Source organism: Dermacentor andersoni, chromosome 5 (genome assembly GCF_023375885.2).
Source record: "Dermacentor andersoni chromosome 5, qqDerAnde1_hic_scaffold, whole genome shotgun sequence".
In the NCBI taxonomy this organism is placed as follows: domain Eukaryota; kingdom Metazoa; phylum Arthropoda; class Arachnida; order Ixodida; family Ixodidae; genus Dermacentor; species Dermacentor andersoni.
Window position 1 is genome coordinate 129,313,710 of NC_092818.1, and position 24,072 is coordinate 129,337,781.

The 24,072-nt window shown below is 46.5% G+C and overlaps 2 protein-coding genes and 1 non-coding gene across 5 annotated transcripts in view; 1 reads left to right on the forward strand and 2 right to left on the reverse strand.

Moving 5' to 3' along the window:
- Window positions 1-1,766: 1,766 nt before the first annotated feature.
- LOC140218566 (uncharacterized) lies at window positions 1,767-17,400 on the forward strand. Its single transcript, XM_072288356.1, has 5 exons — window positions 1,767-1,807; window positions 3,223-3,316; window positions 5,151-5,303; window positions 9,931-10,050; window positions 16,841-17,400. The coding sequence occupies exons 1-5, from the start codon at window positions 1,767-1,769 to the stop codon at window positions 17,018-17,020; spliced, it is 588 nt and encodes a 195-aa protein (XP_072144457.1). The 3' UTR covers window positions 17,021-17,400.
- On the reverse strand, window positions 13,536-13,608 carry TRNAV-CAC (transfer RNA valine (anticodon CAC)). Its single transcript has one exon. It is a non-coding gene; the product is annotated as a tRNA-Val (tRNA).
- Window positions 17,401-22,344: 4,944 nt separating the features above from the next.
- The window catches only part of LOC126531147 (uncharacterized), a 112,008-nt gene continuing 110,280 nt past the window's right edge, over window positions 22,345-24,072 (reverse strand). For all 3 annotated transcript variants that reach the window (XM_055070989.2, XM_055070988.2, XM_050178562.3), the window contains exon 10: window positions 22,345-22,868. In XM_055070989.2, the coding sequence (XP_054926964.1) occupies window positions 22,707-22,868 (162 nt within the window). In that variant the 3' untranslated portion in view covers window positions 22,345-22,706. The remainder of the gene's footprint in view (window positions 22,869-24,072) is intronic.

The window sequence follows — 24,072 nt, forward strand, 5'->3', positions numbered from 1 at the left end:
ATGAGTTCATAACTCGAAGGACCGCTCAGCGCCGTTTAGTTAGACATTAGTGCTTTCGTATTCACAGCTTCTAAAAATGGGCTTCGGTGTCCTCGGATCTTTTGTTTACTTAGCATGCTCTCAGTAACCGAGGTCTTGTCCGAACAGAAACGTGAGATCAAGGAAAGGCACATACATTTCCCGCGTGATATAAGTGAGTCGAGTGCCGCCAACGATCTGTCTGTTGGTAACACTGGCTTGTGTCACGCACGGCAGCTTCTTTCGCAACCGTTACTTCGAAGAATCCTGAACGCCAGAGGATTGTGTCGAGATGACTGGATCTTCCTTGATTTTCTTTAGCGAACAATAGCACAGGACCGTTCAAGTGAGAGGCGATCTCCCGGTTTTTTACCTGCTTGCTTGCGGCGTGTTCTGCTTTTGATCGGCGTTCTTCAGTTACTTCTTCCGCTAAGAGCTAGAAGTCTTAAAATAAATGGCCGAGTGTCTTGAGCGATGTACTTTCGATAACTACGACCAAGACACTTATAGTGATTTCTTCTGCACGTGTGACGTTTTCGAGTGCTGTCTCCTAGCAACTTCGTGATAACCTTGTTGTGCGCTAACACAGTTCCACATTAAGGAAAGTTGGATCAACTTGTACTCCTTTATTTTTGGCCATGGAGAGCGTAGTTGTACAAAAAATAATGAAATATTACTTTATTTCAAACCTAATTGGTATAGTAGTCAACTAACCAGTAATTGCTTTGTTTGACTACCCACAGTCGGGGAGGAGAATTTTCACTCTGCCATATCAAAAACGCGAATATGGACTTTGCGTTACTTTTCCCGCACTTAAAAGCAGAATTTTGAGATATCATAGCGTAGTGCATATATGACGCGTTGGGCAGTACAGGGTTAATACGTTGCGTTGTCACACGGCAATCTCCGCAGACCGATTGGAGAAGTTTATTCGGATGCGGAAGCAGAGCAACGTGACCTTCATCGTCTCCTTTGATGCCGACGATCTTCTGAGGAGGCTCCTGGCGCACAGGTCCTCGGAGAACATGCAGCTCTTCGCGAACAACGTACACGTCTTTCTGCGCTTCTACGATTTCGACGGCTTCGACATTTACAAGATTCACTTCACCGTCGAGAACCAGCACGTTTGGACCGAACTATTAAAGGCAAGGCGGCGCTGAACGCATATTATTGCTCTTTTAACTAGCTTCGCTATGATCTGGCTATTGTCTGGTGCAGATCCTCAACAAGGAGCTTGTTTCTGGCGGCGAGTACCTTTTGTCCGTCGGCTTCACATACGACGAGGACGTCCCACCTGAAGGACTGGCCGAAGCGCTCAAGTGAGCTCCGTACAATGTTGGAGCTCACTTATGAAAAGCAGATATTGTTGCGCGCATGATAGTGCATGTTCCTGCTACTTAACGATAAACGGTCATGAATAAGCAGGATAAACCTAACGGGAGTGTTAGTAAGTTATTATAGTAAGTGTTACATCCGTAACACTTGCTATTGTCGCTCCGGATAGGTCCAGAGGCTGTTGTTCGTAAAAGGAGTGCTGGCGCATGTATTTTAATGTCGTATGAACTTCACACCTATAGCTTGTCGTGCGTAAAGCGATGGCATTTAGTGAGCATAGAAGTTGAGAAACGAGATATTTTAATTTAATATAAGATTGTCTCGAAATGCTTCACCTGGCGTCATCGACAGCGTTCGTGATTTCGTCACACAAAGGAAAATGTTATGTCGTAGTGTAGCAGTTAAAGCTGGGTATGACGACGTTGCTCATAAAAAGTGGACTAGAGTGCCGCGGGTACGCGTCGCGGCCACAGCAACCTCAGTAACGGGATGAGCCCCCGTACGATGGCTTCGTGACGCATCCGCTATCTGGGCGCCGAAACTGAAACTTGTCGCTTAGAAGCAGGTATTATATTAAATTATTTATTATTCTCTCAAGCTTCCCAGTATTTTTTTAGCGTTTGAAAGGTTTGAGCCTTCGTTATTGCAAAGAACTGACAAGTTGCAAATTACGTGTAAGTGCTGCTTTAATAAGTTTCCGAAGCACTCGTCCCCCTTCCTTCGTAATTGCAAGTGGGCTGGAGGGTAAGGGCGTGAGCTCAGTGGCAGCAACAATCTACAGCACCTACTATACGTTCGTTTATCTGATGGCGAATTCCACTGGTATATCCGAAGCAGCCATCTGCACCCTTGAGCGAGCGCAGTGGGTTAAATCTGCCAGTGGAAGGCGTGCAGTTCGATGCCGCATCGCCGTGGATACTGCGAAACAGATTAGCTTTCTGAAACGGTACCTAATTTTCGCTCGTTATATATTTTCATGCTTATAAAAGCGTGATGGCAATTTTGGTGCTGTTACTTCCGTCATCCGTGTACGTAGTGTTTGAAGTGCTAATCGGAAATGGCCAAGTTAATTGTAGTAGCGGGCCTTCCATATGAGCCAAGGTTGATAGAATAAAGTGCAACACAAAAAAAGCGAGAAAAGAAAGCACACGTTGCACGCTGATATTTCTGCGAAATGCTTAAATCTGACGAAGACGTCCTATCAAAAGATGTAAATGAGGACACGCACTCTTGAAGTTTCCCCCCGAATTCTTCTGTAGCGGCGGAGGAAGTTAAAGAGAGCGAGGTCTTGCGGAAAGACGAGCGGAACACACGAACCCGCTCCAGACCGATCAGCGTATCAAAGAAACGAATCCTCTGCCACGGAGGAAAAAAAAGAAAAGGAAATCCCCTTCAGATAAATTGGTGGAATCCATCGAGAACTATGTATATGGTCACTATCATGGTGATGTTCATAACTTTCCAACTTTTACCGCTGGTTTGGACGTCAGTGTATTATCTCTACCTGCACACAGAGGCTGATCAAGGTTGACTTTCGATTAAGTTACAAATGCAAATATGCTCGTGCATCTTTATTTAGGCTCGCGTTAAAGAAACCCAGGCCGTCAAAATTAATTTGAAACTCCCTACTACAGCGCGCCTCATAACGCAGAATTTATTTAATCAAAGTTACATAACATTTTCATTATTTATGCAACGGAATCGATCCAAACAAAGGAATAAACTGGCAAGAGTGTCTTCTTCTTGGCGCCTAAGCACGGTGAAATGACGGGGTCCGCGCGAGTTCTTACATGCGTACGCATCCCCGATGCAACGACAAAATGGAGCACTTGCAGCGTTTAAGCATCGATAATTCTTTCCAACTCGCAGGCACGTGACATTCTCGAACCTGATCACGCACGTGGCACCGATAGAAATCTGGAACTCGACGGTGGCCGAGCCACCCAATCATTTTAACAAAGTGGTGAGTAATCGCACGTCACGAAGCTACGCCGTCAACCACGTCGTTGTTCCGTTATGCGCTCGAGAACGGCGATGGCGACAGTCACAACGTGTCCCAGCCGATGCGCGCGGTGGTAAATTTGTCATTTAATGGAGAATACTCACTGTTGTCGGCTTGTTCATGCATAAGAAACATAGAAGGCGGTTGGTCTTAACACTTACAAGCTGGATTGTTGGGTCTTCACATTATCATGCATTTAGTTACCGAGTAAATGTACCGTTGAAATGTAAATGTTCTTGCTAACTGCGTTATTATATTGCGTCGTCACGTCAGTGCCTACTTGTGCGAAGCCTGTTGTGGCATGCTCTTTCTTAAATTCCTTGACAGAAACAACAGCCGTGTTGTGTGTTCGGGATGCTTTAAATCATTTTAAAAAATTTTCTGAGGAACGAATTCACAGATATTTTTGTTCGTGAATGTTGTTTAACATGTCTGCCTTCGTTAATAGCATATCCGACATCACGATTGGCATCATGATATGCACTTACGAACAATCGTAGCGTAGGAAAGTTTTGTGAAATCGTACCCAGGGCACGTATTCAGAAATCCTTTTCTTTGTAATTGTTCTTTGCAACTTGCTGGTCGTCTTTGCTAATAATATGTCCAGCATCAGAATTGACTGTAGTTTACTGTTACAAACAATGCTATTGTAAGAGCTCCTTGGGAACATGGGCCCTGGTGTGTATTACCGGACTACTCATTCCCCCATTGTCCGTGCTTGAAATGTAGCCGGGGCAGCCACCTCATCAAGCTACTCACTGCGGCACTCTCTTATGACTCCCTTCTATCACATACAATAAACACAACCAAACTGAATTAAAGAACGATCGTAACAGAAAGTATCACTAATGCTGAATTTCCACCGTAGCCGAATTGGTTGTTGGTCACTTGCCTGAGCATCGCTTCAGTACAATTTTGATACGCTAAGCAATCTGAAGTAGGCTTGCCCAAAATGAGTAACACACCTTCCATTAGGATATTTTAATGTCGCATAATAATCGAGTGCATTGACAAGATGCCCGTTGCTTCAGTCAGGCGTCGCGCTGGAAGCTACGGCTGGCTAAACAGAAAGGAACCGTGAAAGCGAGCGATCGAGAACGGAGCCCTCGGACGCTTATTAGGCGCTGAAGGAATTTGGGCACAACTGCTGCCGACGTACTTCAGTAACTTTCAGTTCAATTTCGTACTTAGCTAACATTTGGTGGAAGCTAAGAGTTCTAGTGTTTTCCAGATTTTTCTTTTTCCCGCTGTACCTTTAACGCAATCACTAGTCAGTTGTTTTAAGCATACGTAGTGTACCAGAATTAAAACACTTCATCTGTACTCGAACGATTCCGGTGGAACCCTAAGTGCGTACTTGTACCTTGTACTGTACCCCTGTACCCTGTACCCCTTGTACCTGTTGATGTTATAATCTTTCGTGTCGAGAGAGAGTAAAACATCTTTATTAATAATATTTGAATGGCGAGAGCAGTGTGGGAAGAACCCTCAGTCCAGGGTCCCTAAGATGATTCCGGCGATGTTTCGAGCCCGTTGTATCACAGCTCGGAGGACCTCGGGAGGTCCGTCGCGGCGGGCATCGTCCCACAGCTCGTGTCGAAAAATTCATCTCGTGGCGCTCTCTGTTCGGATTTTAGAGCAACGGTGAAGAAAATCACTGGTGTTTAACGCAAATATGCTGTTTCTCTTCAGTACACCCCGTACAAATACTGGGTACACATAAAATGTCACAAGATTTACCGAGAGTACCGAATGATCTCTTTAAGCGAGGATTGAACCGCCATTCTCTGCGCAGAAACACGAGATCGAACGAGTGCAGGCGGTTCGCAAGCTGCAGCCAGACCACGTGATGTGCTACACGCTGACGCTTTGTATCGCGCACTACGTCGTGCTCGAGGGCACGCCCTTCGATCCCACCCGTGGGGAGTTCTTCAACTTCCACGAAATGGTGAGCGAGCGCGTCGCCCGCATGATCCGGGCTTTCTTAACGAGTTCCATTGAGAACGGGTCATTCGCTCAATCGAGGGCAGTGGCGCCTCTCGGAACCGCTGAGTCTCTTAGGAACGTCGGACGGGGAGGTTCTTAACTCCGTTTCGTTGACTCCGAGCTCAAACCCCAGATGTACTTTTCTTCAGCTTGAGATTAATTACTGACTTCCAGTGCGCGCACTGCAATTTGTTAAACCTTCTTGGATTTCGGTTACCTATTGGTTAGAGCCTTTAGCAGCTGAACTGTCTCTGGTGTGTGTGTAAACTGTTGGGGGGGGGGGGGTGCATGTATGTGTGTGCACCTTTTTCTTCGCTCGCGCATGCGTGCGTGTGGCCTTGTGTGTGCACGCGCACTTGACGTTTGGTCGGTCGATTATTGATGTAAAGGCGAATGGCATCGGAAATTCCGAGAAGCGATAACACGCAGCCACAACTGCGTGAGTAAAACGCACATTAAGCGGCCGTGCCGCTGCTCTGCGCGTATATAGTACAGCTATCGCGGAGACAACGCCGTGTCGCCACTGTGCCTTGAAACACCGTATCGATTTCTCTTTTTTCGCCGCCAACCGCGACAAAATACTTAGTCAAATGGTGCTTAAAAAAAGGAACTACAAGAACCGCAAGACAAACACGTACTTTGAAGTTACCTATTTTGCAACTTTGACCGCGTACCTATTTTGCAACTTTGACTTTGTAACACGCGAGATGTTACAAAGACGAAGCTTAGCTCATGGAATTTTAGGTGGTTGCTAATGAACACGTTTAATGCCGCAAAAAGAGAAATAATGAGTCTTTCACCGCGCTTTAAGATATGTTTAGAAATCGCATTCCTTGCTGTCAGAAGCAGTGTAGACGACGTGTTGTGGTCTTAACGAATAAAATTTTGCAGGAACGTTTTTTTTTTTTTTTTGTCGGTAACTTGTAGTTTCACATTTCACTTCTGTTTTAAGCGTTTTCGTAACCGGCCTCGGAGTAAATGCTATCCATTTATAGGGGATTAAAATGCTTGCTGCACGAATGAAGATTCTCTTTAGATAAAGGCCGTCGCGCAGACTATATCACACGGAAATAAACTGGAAGTTTTCACTGCAATTTGCTATGAAGTAGCTCTGATATGTTTCAGCCGCATAGAAAAAGAGGAGCTTGTTTTTTCAGGGCCCTAACGTTCAGCTAATCAGGCAGAACGGTGGGCATAGGCGACGAGGAAAGGACCGTAACATCGATCAATACCAAATATTCATTTAACTTTCTTCTTATGTATCTCTGCTTTTTGAGGACTTATGTATTTGCTGCGAGAGCGCCAAAAGTAACATCGAGCGCTTTCGAACGGATTTAGCGATTGGCTTTGTTATACATTCTCAACTTGAGTATATGACAGCACATTTGAGTGCTACACGATCGCTATATATACAGGCTTTCCTGGTATATATATATATATATATATATATATATATATATATATATATATATATATATATATATATATATATATATATATATATATATATATATATAATACGCATAGTAGTTTGTTACGGAACCGCCTTTTCGCATAAAACAAAAGAATGGAAAAGCTTGCACTACCGCCAGCAGTGCTACGAAAGGTATTAGCTGTCACGCCTCGTTGATGCCAACGACGCCGTCTGCTGCGTCCACGTGTCACCAAACGTTGGCGATGATTGGTGGCTCTCAATAGGTGGCGCTCAGCGCTCTTGTCGCCAGTGGTGCGGCTCGAGGCTTATATTGGGGCCGGTTGTATACCTTGCACTCCCGCCCCTCCCCCCTCTGTCGTAGTATTATCCATCTTCCCGTTCATCCATCATGAGTCGGAACCGCGGCTCGAGCTCTTCAGAGCGCCCGTTTATGGTGCCGCGTCAAGATATGCAGTAAATAGCTCGAACGGACGTTTTCTTCACGTTTTGTCAGCTCTCTCGTATTATCGCGCCTCTGCCTCATATCCGGGTATTAGGACGGCCGTGAACGGTCGTAGGCTGTCCAGATGTGACGTGCGCGGGCGTAGCACGTGGTGGGCGCATTACCCTTCCCGACCCAACCTTGCCTTCCCCCACTGCCAAATAAAGGCGATATATGCTAGTAATATGTCGCAGCGCAATAAATATCTGCGTAGGCATTCCCGGCGCCCGACCAACGTGGAAGGTATATCGCTCAGCTGCGAGATCGATGGGAGCTCTGTCTAAACATGAGAAATCTGATAGAGTTCGCAAGTGAACAACGCGCTAATGAAAAGCGGACTAGCGTCGCAACAGTTGGCCCTTGTTTCGATCGGTCAATTCATTGAGCTGCGGCCAACGCAGGTATAATATTGGGCTTACCGCATTGCTTCGTGATGTTAGCGATATATATATATATACATATATATATATATATATATATATATATATATATATATATATATATATATATATATATATATATATATATATATATATGTGTGTGTGTGTGTGTGTGTGTGTGTGTGTGTGTGTGTGTGTGTGTGTGTGTGTGTGTGTGTGTGTGTGTGTGTGTGTGTTGTAGCGTGCCTGAAAGTAGAGGCAAACTTTGTTTTATGACTGTGCAGGCGCACATGCTTTATTTATTTATTTATTTATTTATTTATTTATTTATTTATTTGTCACATCCTCAGGGCTAGATGCATTGTGGAGGGTAGTGGTAAAATACATGATACATAGTAAACAACAAAATGCAGTAACAAAAGAACACAGAAAGAAAGCAATGTGAAATGGAAAACTCTCCTACTATACAATATTAAATCTGTCATGAAAAACAAGCAGAAAGAATGCCAAACGTTCCTAGTCCTGTATTGCTGGTTAAAGTTTACGAAGAGGCTATTAGTTATCACTAATAGCCACAATGTCAGCAGGGATGTTGTTCCAATCTGTAGACGTGCGAGGCAAAAAAGACTGAGAAATTTGCCTTGTGTGACATGTATCAGTCCTAACTTTATGACACTGATCAGTACAATGGGATACATATGTGGTCTTGTAAAGAACTGTAAATGCAGTGTAGGATGACGATAAAGCCCGGGAAATGTGTAGTGGAAGTGAAGCCGCCCGCTTTAATATTGTGGGTTGCTGCATGTAGTTGGCCGTCAGTGAAAGTCATAAGGCATGGCTTCATTCGTACTCGGGATTCGCTTGCTTCCTTTCACCGTCATATTAGTACTTACTATGGCAGTTATAAAGCGTCGTTTTAACTACGTATAGCAATACAAATCAACATGGTTATTCACAGAACTATTCGTGCGCAAGAGTGGATATTCAATAGGCTAGTGAAATTAAATTTGCTAGTGTTGATAAGGTTAAGGGAAGGGTGAACCGTCACACCGGGAGAAAATCAGCAAGGGTGTTGTATATATTGATATATTGTACCTATCTGTGCAGCTATACAGCATAGCGTTAAAAAGACAAGGAGGTATAGAAGAATAGAAGAATCTTAGGTCCGTCCTGGTCCTTTTAGCGCTAGTAATAATATTATCTCAGTATGGACAGACCAACCAGCTTGAACTACCACCTTGGAGAATGAACTACTGCGATGGAGAATGATTACCGCGAACGAAAGGATTTGTCATTTCAGCCCCTATTTCACAATAAGCCACGCGGAACCTGACCGCTTGCCTGTTCTGTGCGTTGCTCTCTTGCAGGCGACACATACGTTAACACGGCAGGCGCGGGGCCGAGTCGACTCGCTGGAGTAGAACTTCGCCTGTCGCGTTGAAGTAAACGGAAGCTGCGGGGTGTACCTCGAGGCAGTTGAGATGAACCCGTACGGAAAGCGCTGGGTCGACGTGCTCGTCACGCATGACAAGGCGCTAATAAACACGGCTGAGTAGTACTTAGCTGACCGTTAACTTAAGTCAAACCGAGATTACGTGTATACGGAAGCTATATGTACCATTGGTCACCAATAATCACCATTATTCAACCTCCTTCTTGCTCTTGCTACTCGCGTCACTCGAATATTCTTGGAACTCTATTTAGTCGGCAGTGTGACTGCGGTGTGTTAATGTGAGACATCTATTAAATGCCTTCTATTGAAGTCACCTTGGGTCTATATATATAGTATGCGGAAGCTTTGGCCCTAGGAGAATGGGCGCACAGACCTCACTGTGCATCACACACTAGTACGTTAACTAGTACTGTGATGGTAAACAGGCAGTAAGCGATCGTAGTGTGGCGCACGCAAGCTTTTACGTACACAATAATGTATCGTGTAAGACGCGCGCGCGCGCACTTATCACTCGATTTGGTTGCACACCGTTTAGTAAACCGTTAATCACACGCTCTATTAGAACAGACTGATGGACATACTGAGAGCCAACCGGTTTGTGGAATGTCATCACCTGTACTGACTGGAACTAAACTGCTCAGCATGGTATAGACAAACCGCGCGGTTGCTGCCTTTACGCCTTGTCGATGTTGCGAGGACAATTTCTAGTTGTACGCATTCATGTAACTTCTTCGATCATATCTATCGCTGTCTTTTTAGACAGTGAGCGGCCAACAAGTGTCCAATGTGCACACACAAACGCACTCATGTTCACCGTTCCTTTTTCGCTCGTTAACGCAGTCATGCGACCGTATCTCCGAGATGGACACGGAGCATAGTAAAGCCGACGGCATGTCCATCGTGTCTGCTGACGGCAGCATCTACTACGCCTACGACACCACCGCAACATTGCTTGATAAGGTAAACTACGACGAAGTGCCTACTGCTGTACGCACCCCGTGCTGCATACAAAAGCTTTTCAGATCGCTTTTCGTTTCTTGCTTTTCTTTTTATTGTGATAGCAATTATATCGACAATCCAGGCGCATTTCCGCCATCGCCGTGAGGTTCCGTATGAAGTCCAAGTGCGATAACGTCGTGACCGCGCGCCGTATGCTGTTTGTGCGAGCGAGAGCGTGCGTGGGTGAGCCGACGCGGTGGCTCGATCTCGCGCGCGCAAGGGAGGAAGGTGGCGAGGAAGCGCGCTGTCTTCTATCGCGCGCAAGGCACCGAGGGCGAGGGGCGTTCCGCTCTGGCGGTTGCTGCCTATGGCGCGGCCGCGCGGGCCCCGTCTTGAAAGCGATCTGCGATGGGGACAGAGTGCGCCGAGTGCCGATAGCTTCGTGTGCGCTGTGTTCTCGCCGATTAGTTTGCGTTGAAGCGAGAGGTCGCACGACATTCAATTCGCTCGCAGCTGCTGCCGCGCTCTCTCACTCCAGCGTTTTGTCAGCGAGTGTGCGCGGTCATCGAGTGAGATGAGCACGTTTTCTTGTGCGCGCGTGGCACCATGCTTGTTAATTTGGTAAGTATGCGAATGTTTACGAGTTTATACGACCGATAAAACTACTGTACTCACTTCGCCTAGCTAATAATTTGCTATCGGAATCGATGCTTCGTCTTCCGAAGCATCGATGCTTTTTTTTTTCACTGTTCTCCTCCCCTTTACGTTTTATTTCTTTCTCCATTCTTCTTCTTCGCCTTCTTTGCCCTAAGATGTTATTATTATTATTATTATTATTATTATTATTATTATTATTATTATTATTATTTAACTTAGTAGGTGTTGTCGTCGTTGTTGTTTTGGAAGGTGCTAAAAGTCTAAGTATGCAGTACTGATATTTTTTAACGCGATAGCATTAAGGGCCCTGTGTCGCGGAAAATCCTGTCTTGGCATAAAGGCCAGAATACATGGAGCGAATATGTGACGAATAGTCGGCGTTCGACGCCCGGCGGCGTACGCGCGACGCGCGGCGGCGGAGGAAACGTCGTTCGCCGCCGATCTAGCTGGCGCAGAAAAGTTCGTCAGGCATCGACGATACCGGAAGCAGCAAACGAGCGGCGCCCCAAAGCGAGCCAATCAGGTCTCACTATCCGCACCGACTTCCGACTAGGCTTCCCCGCTTGTCCGTGTATCCCGATCCAGCTCTATCGTTCACGCCGGTCTCCCGCTTTTCGTATTCATGGCATCCAAAGCGGCGCGGCTGGAATTTCGTCTGTTCAGAAGCGTGCCGCGCGCGCGTTGAGCCACAGGACAGAGCCGCGGAGTTGGGAGAGCCGAAAGTTGGTTGCCCGCCCAGTGTTGCCACAACGCATAGCATCGCCGCTTTCATTAAACTACATCGGCACATGAATGTCTCAAACACATAAAAAACACTAGAAATCATTTCTAAACAAAGTTTTACGCGTTTTTAGAGTGTTCCGCAATTCAAAAGCGATAGTAGTTGTCGTTAAAGTTTTCTTTCTTGTGTCATGTGCTTCACTACAGCGCATTTGCCTCGTCTAGCCACACTGATAACAACGCAGCGACTCGCCGGCGGCGGCCGCCGTGTCTTCGCTCCATGTAGTGTTCCTGTATATGCTCCCGCAGGGAGCATATACAGAAACATTAGCTCCATGTAGCGCAGCCCGACGAACATAGGGCGTCGCGCCGCGGCAGATTTTCTGCCGCCCGAACTTCCTCGTGAAAGTTCGCTCCATGTATTCTGGCCTTAAGGCGTCGGCATCCGCGGCCAAGAAAATCATTTCGAACCACGCATACTAAAATTGTTCTTCTATCACTAAAGTTGCTCATACCTATAGTCGGGTACAAATTTAGAAAAAAAGGGGAGGCCCCGCTCAGATGACCGAAGCGACTAAAATAGTCTCGCTCAAAAAAGCCTTGCTTCTAAAACGCAAAATTCTCGCTATAAATAAATACTTTTGTATTTTGATGACTGTTTTGGTAGAGCTCTCGTGATTGAAATTCTACAACACATGCCGGATCGCGAGAGCAAAATAAACATCTGCCTTCTACAACGCTATACGCGTTGTCTGCTTTTTTAGCTTCATTGCCAGGGGCAAAAGTAGAAAGACCAGCCCTGCATGGCTTTTGCGCCTGTCTACATGTACACGGCACATTTACTACTTGTTTTCCGAGCTTAAAAGGAATGAGTTGCTATTTAACAAGGACGTAAAAAAGCAATGCATTTATCGAAACCATTGCAAACCTGGGACAGCAAGACTATCGTGGCAAGAAATGTATAAAAATGCTTCAGTCATCATCTTAAATAGATACTATTGGTTTTACATAGCATAAGATTAACATTTTTTTGTGTTTTCACAAACTTATATTCAAGAATGTGATAGTCTTCTTTTTTTTTCGTTCCTCCTCACGTTATTTTTTTCTGTTTCTTATATAGCAACACAGTACTCGAACACACCCGCCGCTAACAGTAGGCACCGGATTTTGGCAAACTTTCCTCATCGTAGCCTCACTTTGGGGCAAAACAAAACATCGTGGAACAAACACGCCGCGGAATCCCGTTTTCAGACGACGCGTAGCGCAGCGTCAGCGACGCTCGCTGCAATCTTTCGTCGCCGGATCACAGCTCAATATAAACGCACGCGGCACAAATGGCGCATCGTAAGCTCACAATAATGTTTCCGGCATGGTAGACCGCCACAAACAGTTTGGGAATTCACTCTGACGAGGAGCAGACGCACACGACTGACGCTATTCGGCCCAGTTCGAAGCGCGGGCGGCCATCTTCTCCATCGGCGGGGTCACTGGCCGCCCGGCTCGTGACGTCAGTCTAGACTGCGCGCCCATTGGTGGAGGCTCGAGTGCATCCGCCTCGGAGGAGTAAACGCCCCTTTTTTCTAAAGTTGTACCCGACTATAGTTGCTCATACCTTGTCTTTCATACTTTACAAAGTTATTCCTCGGAATTTTGGGAATATCTGCCCGCAGACAAATTCCATAAAACAAAACACCGACAGGGCATGCCTTTTATGTTAAATCTTCTCAGAATAAAATGTTGAAAGCGCAAAACAGTATCAGAAGATTGGCCCACACAAGAGGGCGCGTTTCTACCAGAAAGCTCGCCTTCGTGCACAGGTTTCGCCGCCAGTGTCTCCATTGCGGTTAGGCGTAAGCTGGAGTTGCCCGGAAGCGTGAGAAGCAGTCGAGGGATCTTTGAATGCTATCGCGTTCCACTCTTAAAGGCGAAGCTTAAGCGCCCTCCAGATTTTTACACGATTCGTTATTTACTTGCGATGGGCATTAGACGGCAGCTGTATGCACATTTGCAAGTTAGCCCAGTTCGTGTCCGTACACAGTACACGATCTCTCTCGACGCTTTCACTAGCCGTTCGACAACAGGCAAGCCCGTTATGTCATGCGCAAGGAAACAAAAAAGAAAAAAAAAATTGTTTCCGCCCGGGATCGAACCGGGGACCTTGCGCGTGTGAGGCGCACGTGATAACCACTACACCACGGAAACGGAGATGGTCGCCGTTTCTCCTGATCTCGTGCCAAGTTCGGGATCCGACGAAGCGGTCTTTAGCAAAGCGTCTAGTTGGCGCAGAACTGAAAACGTGGGCAACGCACACCTCTTTATTTCTCTTTAAAGCCATCGGTAATAGCGTAAGGTGTAATATAGAAGTAGTACATATTACTGTGCACCAAGATCTAATATTAAATGTTCTGATGAAACCACCGAGAACGATTGTCGATGTAAGCGAATAGGCGAGCGCTTACAGAAAGCTGCCGGCTGTAATAAAATATTTATGCGTGTAATGACGTAAATTCCTTGGCGCTTGAGTTTTTTCATTGTGTGGTTCTTTAGAAAATAGAGCCGTTAACCAGCTCGTCTGTACGCCGTAGTATGTATAAGCCGCTCCGTCATATGAGCGTCAATGCGGGCGCCGGCGTGGAAAGTGACTGCCAGCCTCCTCTACCGTCGGAGCCCTTTGTGCTGCCGCCGCCACAGGGGGAGAGGGTGCCGGAAGAGAAAAGGAGGGTTGTCCTGGCGCTGACCTGTGCGAGCGCTCCCACCTTCAGACGTCACAAAGCTGGCGCGCAACACCAGGCTCGTCTCGGAAAATTCGGTTGGCGTTCAGCCATGGTTCAGCGACCAACGCTCCTCGCAACTCGCTCACTCGAATGCGCCAGAGCACGCGCTCTTCTCATCGGCGTCTTCGCACCAGCGGTGAAAGTGCGACCGCCTGCCACGCGTGAAGGGCGAAAGAAACGAAGAAAACTGTTCGCCTTATAAGCCCCCGCATATATTAGCTATCATTTACTCTCAGGTTGGCCAGCGTGGTCCATCGTGTTTTATTCAATTAACCGCCGACGTAGGTCTGTGGCTGTGGGGATGTGCTCGTAAGCACGAGGTTGGGGGTTCGATCCCGGCCGCGGCGGCCGCAGTCCGATGGGAGCGAAATGAAAGAAAAAAAAGAAAGAACGCTCGTCAATTTTCTATATATAGGTGCACGGTAAAGAACCTGAAGTGGTCAAAATTGATCTATAGGCCCCCGCTATACGGCGTGTTCGTAATCAAATGGTGGTCTTTGGCCTGAGCACGTGCCAAAACCACGATAACCAGCACCTCATAAGTAAGCACCTCACAAATAAGCACTGCAGAACTTAAATACTATTCTATTCAACTAACAACTTTACTCGCAGCGCACATCACGGGGATTTCTTCATTATAGTGCACTAACATTCGCAATTCTCGCAGTATATACCAAAGCATAAAGGTACTAAATAAACTATTTTTAGCAACCGGCTTGCTCAATTTTTGATAGCGCCCGCCGCGCCAGCTTAGTGGCTACGGCGTTGCGCTGCCGAGCTCTAGGTCATGGGTTGGAACCCCGCCGCGGCGGCCGCATTTCCATAGGGACGAAAGGCAAGCACGCTCGTGCATTTTTACTTAAGTGCACTTGAAAGGGACACAATAACTACAAAACTAAGTTGAGTTGTATTAGTAACTTAGTCTTCTAAAATAAAAAAAAGCCTTTCTCATCGGGGAAGGAGGCTTCATAAATCAGAAAAGACATAAATACGAAGGACGGTTGGCGACGCCGCATTGAGCTTTCCGCGCCAGGTCACCGTGATGTCACGGATCTTGACGGCCTGTGGTCGGGCTCGGTGAATTTTCTATTGCTAAAGACGGCCTACAACGTATTCTAAAGGAGCCATAAACTTAACTCAGCGAGTTAAAAAAAAAAAGGCTTTCGAAGTGCCCCAGCTACCGCAAATACTAGAAAATTACCGCTTCGTGCGGGGAATTAATCTTGTGTTCATTGAAAACTTATGATTCGTTTGACTGGTTCGTGCCGTGGTTCAACTCGGTTTGCAGCGACGCGGAACCCTCTCGAGATTAGAACCAGAGAAAAGCTGCCCCAGCTTAACGCGCCAGCTGCTCTCGCAGTAATGAGAGTATAGCAGTGCACACGGTCGAGTTTCTGTCCACTGTCGGTCGCGCTCTCAGATTGAAGATTTGAGTGCCTCCGGCCGCTCTGAGCTCATTCAGCGTGATGATCTGAATGAGCCAGGCGAATGTGTACTCAATGCTCGATTTCGACCTGCCGAATGTCAGCCAGCCGCACCTCGAGGGTGCTCTTACAAAGTTCTCGAAAGCGACCAGTCGAATGCATGCGGCTAGCTCGGACTAACACTATTCTCGTATACCGTTTGCTTCATCACATTTCTTGCATCTTCATAATCATGAAAATTGCACGCCTGGAGAACAGACTAATTTTTTTCAAAATTCTTCAGTGAGAATGGGGACTCTATGCGATAACATTGTACTGGAACTTCAGATATAAACATTAACTATTTCATATCTAGTGCATACGTGGAAGAAAGCTATCTAGCCACTCGGATAATATGCTTGACGTAAAGCATTGTGCATAAAGCAATGAATGAAGGGAACCCTCTCTTTGATGGCGTACTGGCACCGAGAGTAAATTCCCTCAGCCGTCTATAGACCTTACAACTCGTTTTATTACAACAGCTATCGCCAGGTATCCGAATAATAATATTTGGGGTTTTACGTGCCAAAACCACTTTCTGATTTAGTGGAGGACTCCGGAAATTTTGACCACCTGGGGTTCTTTAACGTGCACCTAAATCTAAGCACACGGGTGTTTTCGCATTTCGCCCCCATCGAAATGCGGCCGCCGTGGCCGGGATTCGATTCCGCGACCTCGTGCTCAGCAGCCCAACACCATAGCCACTGAGCAACCACGGCGGGTCGCCAGGTATCCGAACTCGCAGCCCAGCTTCTATGGTAAGTGTCTTAATTACAATTAATTGTGATTATTTTTATCACTGTTTGTGCATTTGATTCGCTATCTTGGCGTGCGCAATTGTGCACGTAGCGCCTTATACAGATAGGTTGGTATCCATTACGTCACGCTGGCGTACTGGCGCGGGGCTTATGGCGCGAAATTCAAAAAGTTGAACTTTGATCTTTATTTCCGAATATACCAATCAACCTTTTACTTTGAAGTTAACGGAAGTGGACTTATAAAGCATACTTTATCTATCTTAACTCACTTACTGTTTCGCTGTTTTCGCGTCTCTTTAATGTACCTCAGGTGGTCAAAATTAATCCGGAGTTCCCGCTACGGCGTGCGTCATTATCAGATCGTGGTTTTGGCCGCCGTCCCTCATCTCGTAAAACGGTTCTGATATTTCCAATGTTGCGCGCACTGCGAACCCTGCAGATACGCCAGTTGGACCCGCACGGTATGTGTGTCTCCATGTTCGATGTTCAGTGCGACGACACGGACGACTGCGAGGAAGGCCGTTACTCGAGGATCGAGGCCGTGAAGAAGGAAGTGGGCGTCTTGGATGCGCAGCGCGAACTCATGCTCCAGCTGCGACTCCGTCACGGACATTTGTGAACGCGACATTCTAAGGAGCTGGACTGTACGCCGCGATGAGCGCGTCGCACGTTTTTATTTGTTTTTTTTTTTACTTTATCGTTTGTTTTGTCCTTGTTTGTCTGCCTGCAGTTTCGGTAGTTTAACACCCCGGCAAGAAAATGCGTTATTGAATGTGCTATGCTGTGATTCGCGTCGTATAATATGTGCCCTCTACTGACCGCTGACGGGGTGGCGCTGCGCACTCTTTTCGCCTAGAAGCAATGTCATCATCACCACTCTATTTAATGCCCACTTCAATACGAAGACCCTTCCGAAACACTTGCATGAAAACTTGATATTTTCATCTCTCCACCGTCGTCTGCCGTCCTCGACGGCACTTATTGGCTCGACGCACTGCATGAGCCGCCCAACACCATTTTTTTTACCTCTTGATCTCAACTATGAAACATTAACTATACACGCATTTTCTGTCTAATCTATACCACTGCCTCTTAACATGACGCCTGCGATCCCTCGCTTCGCCGGGTCAATGTATATACTCCCAGATAAGGTTTCGCGGAGGTATGCGCGAATATCTGTGGGATTAAGCCAAACGTCATATTTGGAGGAGCCCCGCAGAAGTCAGCACCAGCGACGCAAGTGTGGGCTCAACTAACGCTGAAGCACGCCTATTGCAAACTACACAGAATTTGAAAACTGCGGCGAAGTGGTGGCTCTGTCACTGCCACTATTGTCTAACATTGGTTTAGTGGCGGATTTTCAGCGGTATGGGATTGCTTTTACGGGGAAGCTGTTGGTCGGGGTTTTTCGGTTTGTGCTCACCCAAAAAACAATACCGCAACCTAGCGGCCACGGCCACTAAGACAGGCCTCAAACGGCAGCCGGAAAAGAGGTTTGTGTTTGAGTTTCCGCGTAACAGAATTATGCTTTCTCGCATATTCGAATTACAATCCGATGCTTGTCATGTCTGCAGGTTGTGTGTAAGTCGTACTTTACGAGTTTTCTGTCGCATTTTACTTTGAGAAATTCAATTAGTTCAATAACTAACTTGCGCTTGGGCCTACAATGATGGGGCCTACAAGAATGAGGACATGTGTTGCACTTCCGCTTGGCTGTTCTGCCAGTTACGTTTGTCGTGCAGCGTGTGTTGCGATCGTAATCCACATTATGGCAAACACTGTCCAAGAACAATACCGCCACCTAGCTGCCGCGGCCGCTCAGACATAACTAACACGGCAGCTGGAAAATGGCTTTGCATGTCTTTCAGTTTCTGCCTAACAGAATTATGTTTTCGCGCATATACGTATTACAAGTAATCCCTAGCTATCACGTCTCTAGCTAGTGCGTAAGTCGTACTTTACGTGTCTTTTTTACACAATTACTTTTAAACATTAATTTAGTTTAACAAGGCACTCGCCCCTTGGCAGAGGGTCTAGAAGAAGGAGGATGTATGTTTCACTTCCGCAAACGTTCGTTCGCGCGTCACGTACGTCGCTTGTTGTGGTGGTGCTTGTGCGATGTCTTCTAGCGTCAGTTAGCGTAATGGTATTTGTATAGCGTCGGTTGTGCTTGTCTAACGTTGGCAGCAGCTTCGCGGTACATCCACTTTCACAGGCTGATATGGAGGCGGTTTTTCTTCTTTCTTTCTTTGGGGGGGGATACATGATTGAATCAGGCGATTGGAAACGCACGAGACCGAGGCGAAACAAACATGAAACTCTGATATCTTCTGAACTCTCTGCGGCAACTCAAATTTTGAATAAGATGCACTGACACATTGTGTATCGACTAGGGCGGTGGCGCGCGTGGTCAATGTGACCTAACACGGCTCTACACCAAATGTTCTGCATATGCGTTAACCCAGAACGATCACAGTGATGCGCTCAAGACTAATAACCTTTATTCGCTTTATTTCAGTCTATGCATGCTCACAAATCTTTCATTCCTTGTTTGTGAGCACTGCAGCGTGAAGACAGTACTTGTGGAATCCAACATGGCAAATAGCAGTCTCAGGTCCCGGCAATGGTTCTTATTCTTGAAAGTACTAAACTGTGACGTAAAATTTGCGTATTTAAGGAAGCACGTCGTGCATGATATCCCACTTATTTGGCGGCCTAGTTTGACGAAACTCTTTGTGAGGTTAGTGAATAATATTGAAGCGCTTGCCAACCTTGACGATTGTACTTTGTTCTCTGTGATAAGGTACTTTATATAGGAGATTCATTGTTCTGTTTTTTCAATATGACCGAATCGTACGTAGTGCTCTGTAAGTGCATTTTAGAGGTAGGCTTTCTCACTTAAGGAGACATTCATGTAAGAGATGAAAATGGCTGTAGTCGCAGCGGTGAAAATGAGCGAATGACCATAGCATTATGTCCATTAAATTAGATTTAGACAACAATTGTAAGTGGCAGTACTTTGTTTTCACTATTTCACATATCAACTTCTTTTCAGCGCTGTTTGTTGCTACCACTGCAAGGCGTATAGAGAACGTATGGCACGAAACTTACCTTTAATCCAGTTGGCATGAAGAGAAAGCGTATCCGTTGAAGGCAACGAATATTGTTCGGTTGCAAAATTTCAGCCGCAACCTTGCGTAATAAAGTTCAAATTACAGCCTGTAGCCTCATTCATAGACGATGCAATTCATTTCCCGCTATGGGATTTGTGACGGGAATGCTACATAATTTGGAGCTGGGGAGCAGTTGTCCCGCGACTGCTTTCCGTAGCCTTTCTGTCGAACACGTTAAGCTTCGGTCATTCTAAGAGGCTTGAGTTTGTAAAATTCGACATAGGAAATTAGCAAGAACTGCTCAAGAGGAGAGACGTGTAACTTTGCCAGAGAGAATCTACAGTAGCGATATTGTGGACAAATCCTTGGACAACAGTAGTGCAGAAGCTAGAGAGTGTCACCGCGCGCTGCTGAAAGGCATTGTCTGAGAGCACACTCGCAGGAGTGGAAATGTGCGTTCCCAATTTCAAAGCTAATGCGTGCGCACTTCAGCGCTCAAGGCTAGGCAACCCGACGCCATGAATTTGACCATCGCGGAAGCTGGTGCTAAGCCGGAATCTCCATCGGGCACTTCACACAACCGTAGGCGACAACTACGGCCACGCTGACTCTCAAACGAGTCTTTCTTCCATGAAAGGCTCAACTCTAATCTAGCTACGGTGGTGATGGGCGCTGTTGTAGAGAGACTTGAAACTCTATCTGGACGCGAACGGTGTCCTGAAGTCACTTAGTACACTGTATTTACTGTAGCATCGGGCCAAGCTGTTTGTGGGCATGCCTCATTGCATATCCGGTTGCCTAAGCACTGGTCCACTCACCCGCGCATTCTGGTTAAACACACGCACGCACCAGCCGACACGCTCAGCGTGACACGTCCTAGCTGTGAACATAACGATTTGTTTTGCTTCTGCGAGGTGGAAGTTTCACACTATATCGAAAGGAAATTTTGGTTGGAAATTTTGGTTGCCTCCGAGAAGGTGCTGTCAATGCAACGCTGAGATGATTAGCGAATATTAACAGGAGGCATAACAGGAGGCATGAAAGTATTGATATTACTATGGCAAAATAACAGCATTTAATTTCTTTTAATTTCTTTTTTTTATCCTGGTGGATTATGTATTAGGCTTGTCGTCTTGCGCCGCCCCTTTCAAGATGTTCAACCAGTACCAACTTGCCCAAATGTCGATTCTTCTGCAGTGTAATTAGCAAGGTTGAGACTAACTCCTTGAATATATTACTGCTTACATTTCAATGTACTACATAGTATAACGCGAGCATTAATGTCGTCTTTAGGCTATTCCTGTTCTTATTGAAGCTACTTTTTATGTTGAAATACGATAACGTACGATAACGGAAGCTGCGGACGTTGCAAAGGAGTTCACGTTTACACTGAAGAATAACACATGCAAACTTGACCGTCCTGAAAGTTGGAAGCGAGATTTTCCAGCGCGCGCCCTTCACCACAATGTGTAGTCTATTTTGCTGGGAATCTTTAAGAGAAACGCTGTTGGGCTTGCTGACATCGTGTTATTCCCTAAATTCAGAGGCTTGTAAGCCCCAGTGTGCCGTAGGATGCAGCCAAGGTTGCGTGCTTAAAATGTTCCGTTCAGCGCTGCATGAACCGGCCTATTCGCTGTCTGAATTCAAAAATAATTTAAAAGTAACTTCATTACTTTCACTCCGCAATTGTAATGTTGCCCTTCACACAATATTGTTTGTAAAGTAACACCAGTGCAACGTGAAAGCAGAAACCATCGTTACGAACTCTTAGCTGTAATTCCGCTAGCCTTGTGCTTCATCGTGGCACTCGTACCATCATTTTCACCGCTCTCCCGGTGCACATTGAAGCATGGATATCTACTACCTCTCCAGACGGCGCATCAGGCTCGCCTCTATAACCCTCACGTTGGTCGCTTCACGTGGACAAAATTGCTTGTCCAGCACAATAACTACAGCAATGACATTCAATTACGTTAGAGCATTAACTTCGTATTTGCAGCTCTCATCGTTGTTCCTATAACTACTTATTTGGTCCTTCCATGAATTCTATTACGGTGCAGCGCATCAAACACGACGTGGCACTAAGAGGGCGGTGGTAGTCATCATTGTGCCTTGAGATCAACTGTGCACAGTGTGAAATCAGGTGACAGAGGCTCGTTGTAGTTGATGTTAAAGCATAGAAAACCTGTCTACAGCTCGTATACATAGACAAAAAGAACTGAAAGAACGACGACGTGCTCGTCCTCGCCGTTCTTTCGGTCCTTTTGTATATGTGCGCGCTGTAGTCAAGTTTGCAGTGGAATACCAACTAGCCCGTACCCAAATTCTTCTTGAGTAAAACATAGCGTCCGACTACTTTATCCACATATCTAGCGCGCTGTATTACGGATAATCTCGAATTTGTTATTTATGGCTTATACATTAAAGAAGGCCTGTGCTGCCGCCATCGCGGCTGATTTCTCCTTTTATATTGCTGAAGTCATTATCTCACGGTTGTCTAGCAGCCAAATAAGTCTGCATATGGTGTTGCACGCGCGCTCTAAACCGATGCTACCACGCGCCGTAATACGTAAACCTTCGTAATAGAGATGTTTTAGCCATAGCGTCTTGCCACACGAAAAACGTCTTGATGTATACGGCAAATTAAGTAAAATGACGTTGGTAAAAAAGGCCGAAGATTGCCTTATACAAGCGTATGCGGGTGATGCAGAAATTTCGCGCCACTAGATCTCTCTAATTATCGCCCAGAGTGCTAGAGAAGGACTTCACCAACCAAATTTAAATAAAGCGAACCGCAGGTGTAGCAAGCGTGAAGAACCAACTTGCGCTTCCACGGTGCACGCAAATCTTCGTGCGCCGTTTTTATTGACGGATGCGCCGCGATGGGCAACTGCTCTCCGCGTGAACCGGGCTTTTCGACACAGCCGGCGGGACGCCGGAGGTCACGCCTGCCGCGCGCTGCAACGTTGAGCGGCGTTTGCGCAGACAGGACGAGCGAATTCGCAGCAGTGTGTGTGCGGCCACTCCTCCGTAACACATTATACGGTACACAGGCGACGACACAGCCTCCTCCTCTTGCGACACGCCGCACGTCGGCAGGTGCGTGCTTGTGTCGACGGGAGGCGCATGCGACGGAAAACTGGTCTAAAGAGGCCGCATCGCGGCGGGAAGAGGCAACGCGGACGTCGGTGGTCAGGGCCGGCTGTTGCGTCGTATCCAGTCGACGTACTCGCTGACCCTGGTGTAGACGCCCGGAAAGCCGGCGGCCGCGCATCGACTCCCGAACGAGACCACGCCCACGACGAGCCAGTGACGGTCCCGGTCGCGCACCATCAGCGGGCTCCCGGAGTCACCCTGCGAGTGGGCAAGCAAGGCACTGCATGTGTTGACACGCGCACATTGCTTTTTTTTTTCGATGACTGTGTTTTTCACCGGCTCACCGCAGTTACAGATACACGCCACATGTTTCGGAACATTTCTGAATGTTGTCGATTCCGTAACAAAAGAATCTTGTCTTGTCTTGTCTTGTCTTCCATACACTGGCGCATACCCACTATGGGGGATTGGCCAAGAATCTTGTCTTGTCGGATTGTGTGCGCTACGTGAATAGTGGTGTACATCTTGGAACATACGCTATCACCAGGAATTACGCTGGAATGCGCATTGAGTCTTATCTAGAAATAGCCGACGCACTTGACCCGTGGTTTTAAGACCTCGTCGACCGACGACTGTGCTCGCCGCTATCGTCGCGCGTTAAGTGTCGCTTGTTTTTTTTATGGGCACACGTTCGCACAATAAATAGATTCGTGACTCGCAGTGTCGCGCTGGCCTGTTCTCCGCCGTCACCACAACGTGACAGTATGCGATATCAGAACGAGAAAGAGGTTCACCATGGAAGACCAAGGCTTGAAGTAATTAACAGTGGGCGAACAAGAGATGAACAGGCAACAAGGGACAGGAGATCTTCGGCAGGTCCCTGAGGAAGATAAGCCTCCTTGTCAAAACGTGGTATCTAGCCATAGCTGTTTATGGTTCACTCCCCCCACCACACCCACACTTTTGATAACTACACATACAAGGCACACTTGAACATGTAAAAAAAAATGTTCATGGCAGCTACCCGGATTAGCGACGCCACCCTTACATGGATTCGGACAGCCTACAGAGTCTCTATATTGGCAACAGAATACAGTCTAGAGGCTTGTCCCCAGACTCTCTGGCTCTATATAAGTTTTTATAGCATATACATTTATTCATTGGACGTCTATAGAGAGTCCAACTGATAAATAGTCATTTCTTTAGGTATACGTTTGTGATTCGTAGAATTTGGAGTAGTTGATTATATCAGTGGATTATGTTAGCAAAAACTGAAAAACAAAAACAAAACTTAGTACGTAAGGCTATCTGTCCATAGACAAACTATAAACTTCACAAAACGTTGTCTTTGAAAGGACGCTTTAATTCTGAGCCTCCTATATAAATACATAGGAAAGGATCAACCGTTTTTCTCGGTAACCGATGCTCCCACCTTTATTAAATTGATTGCGCTTAAAAGGAA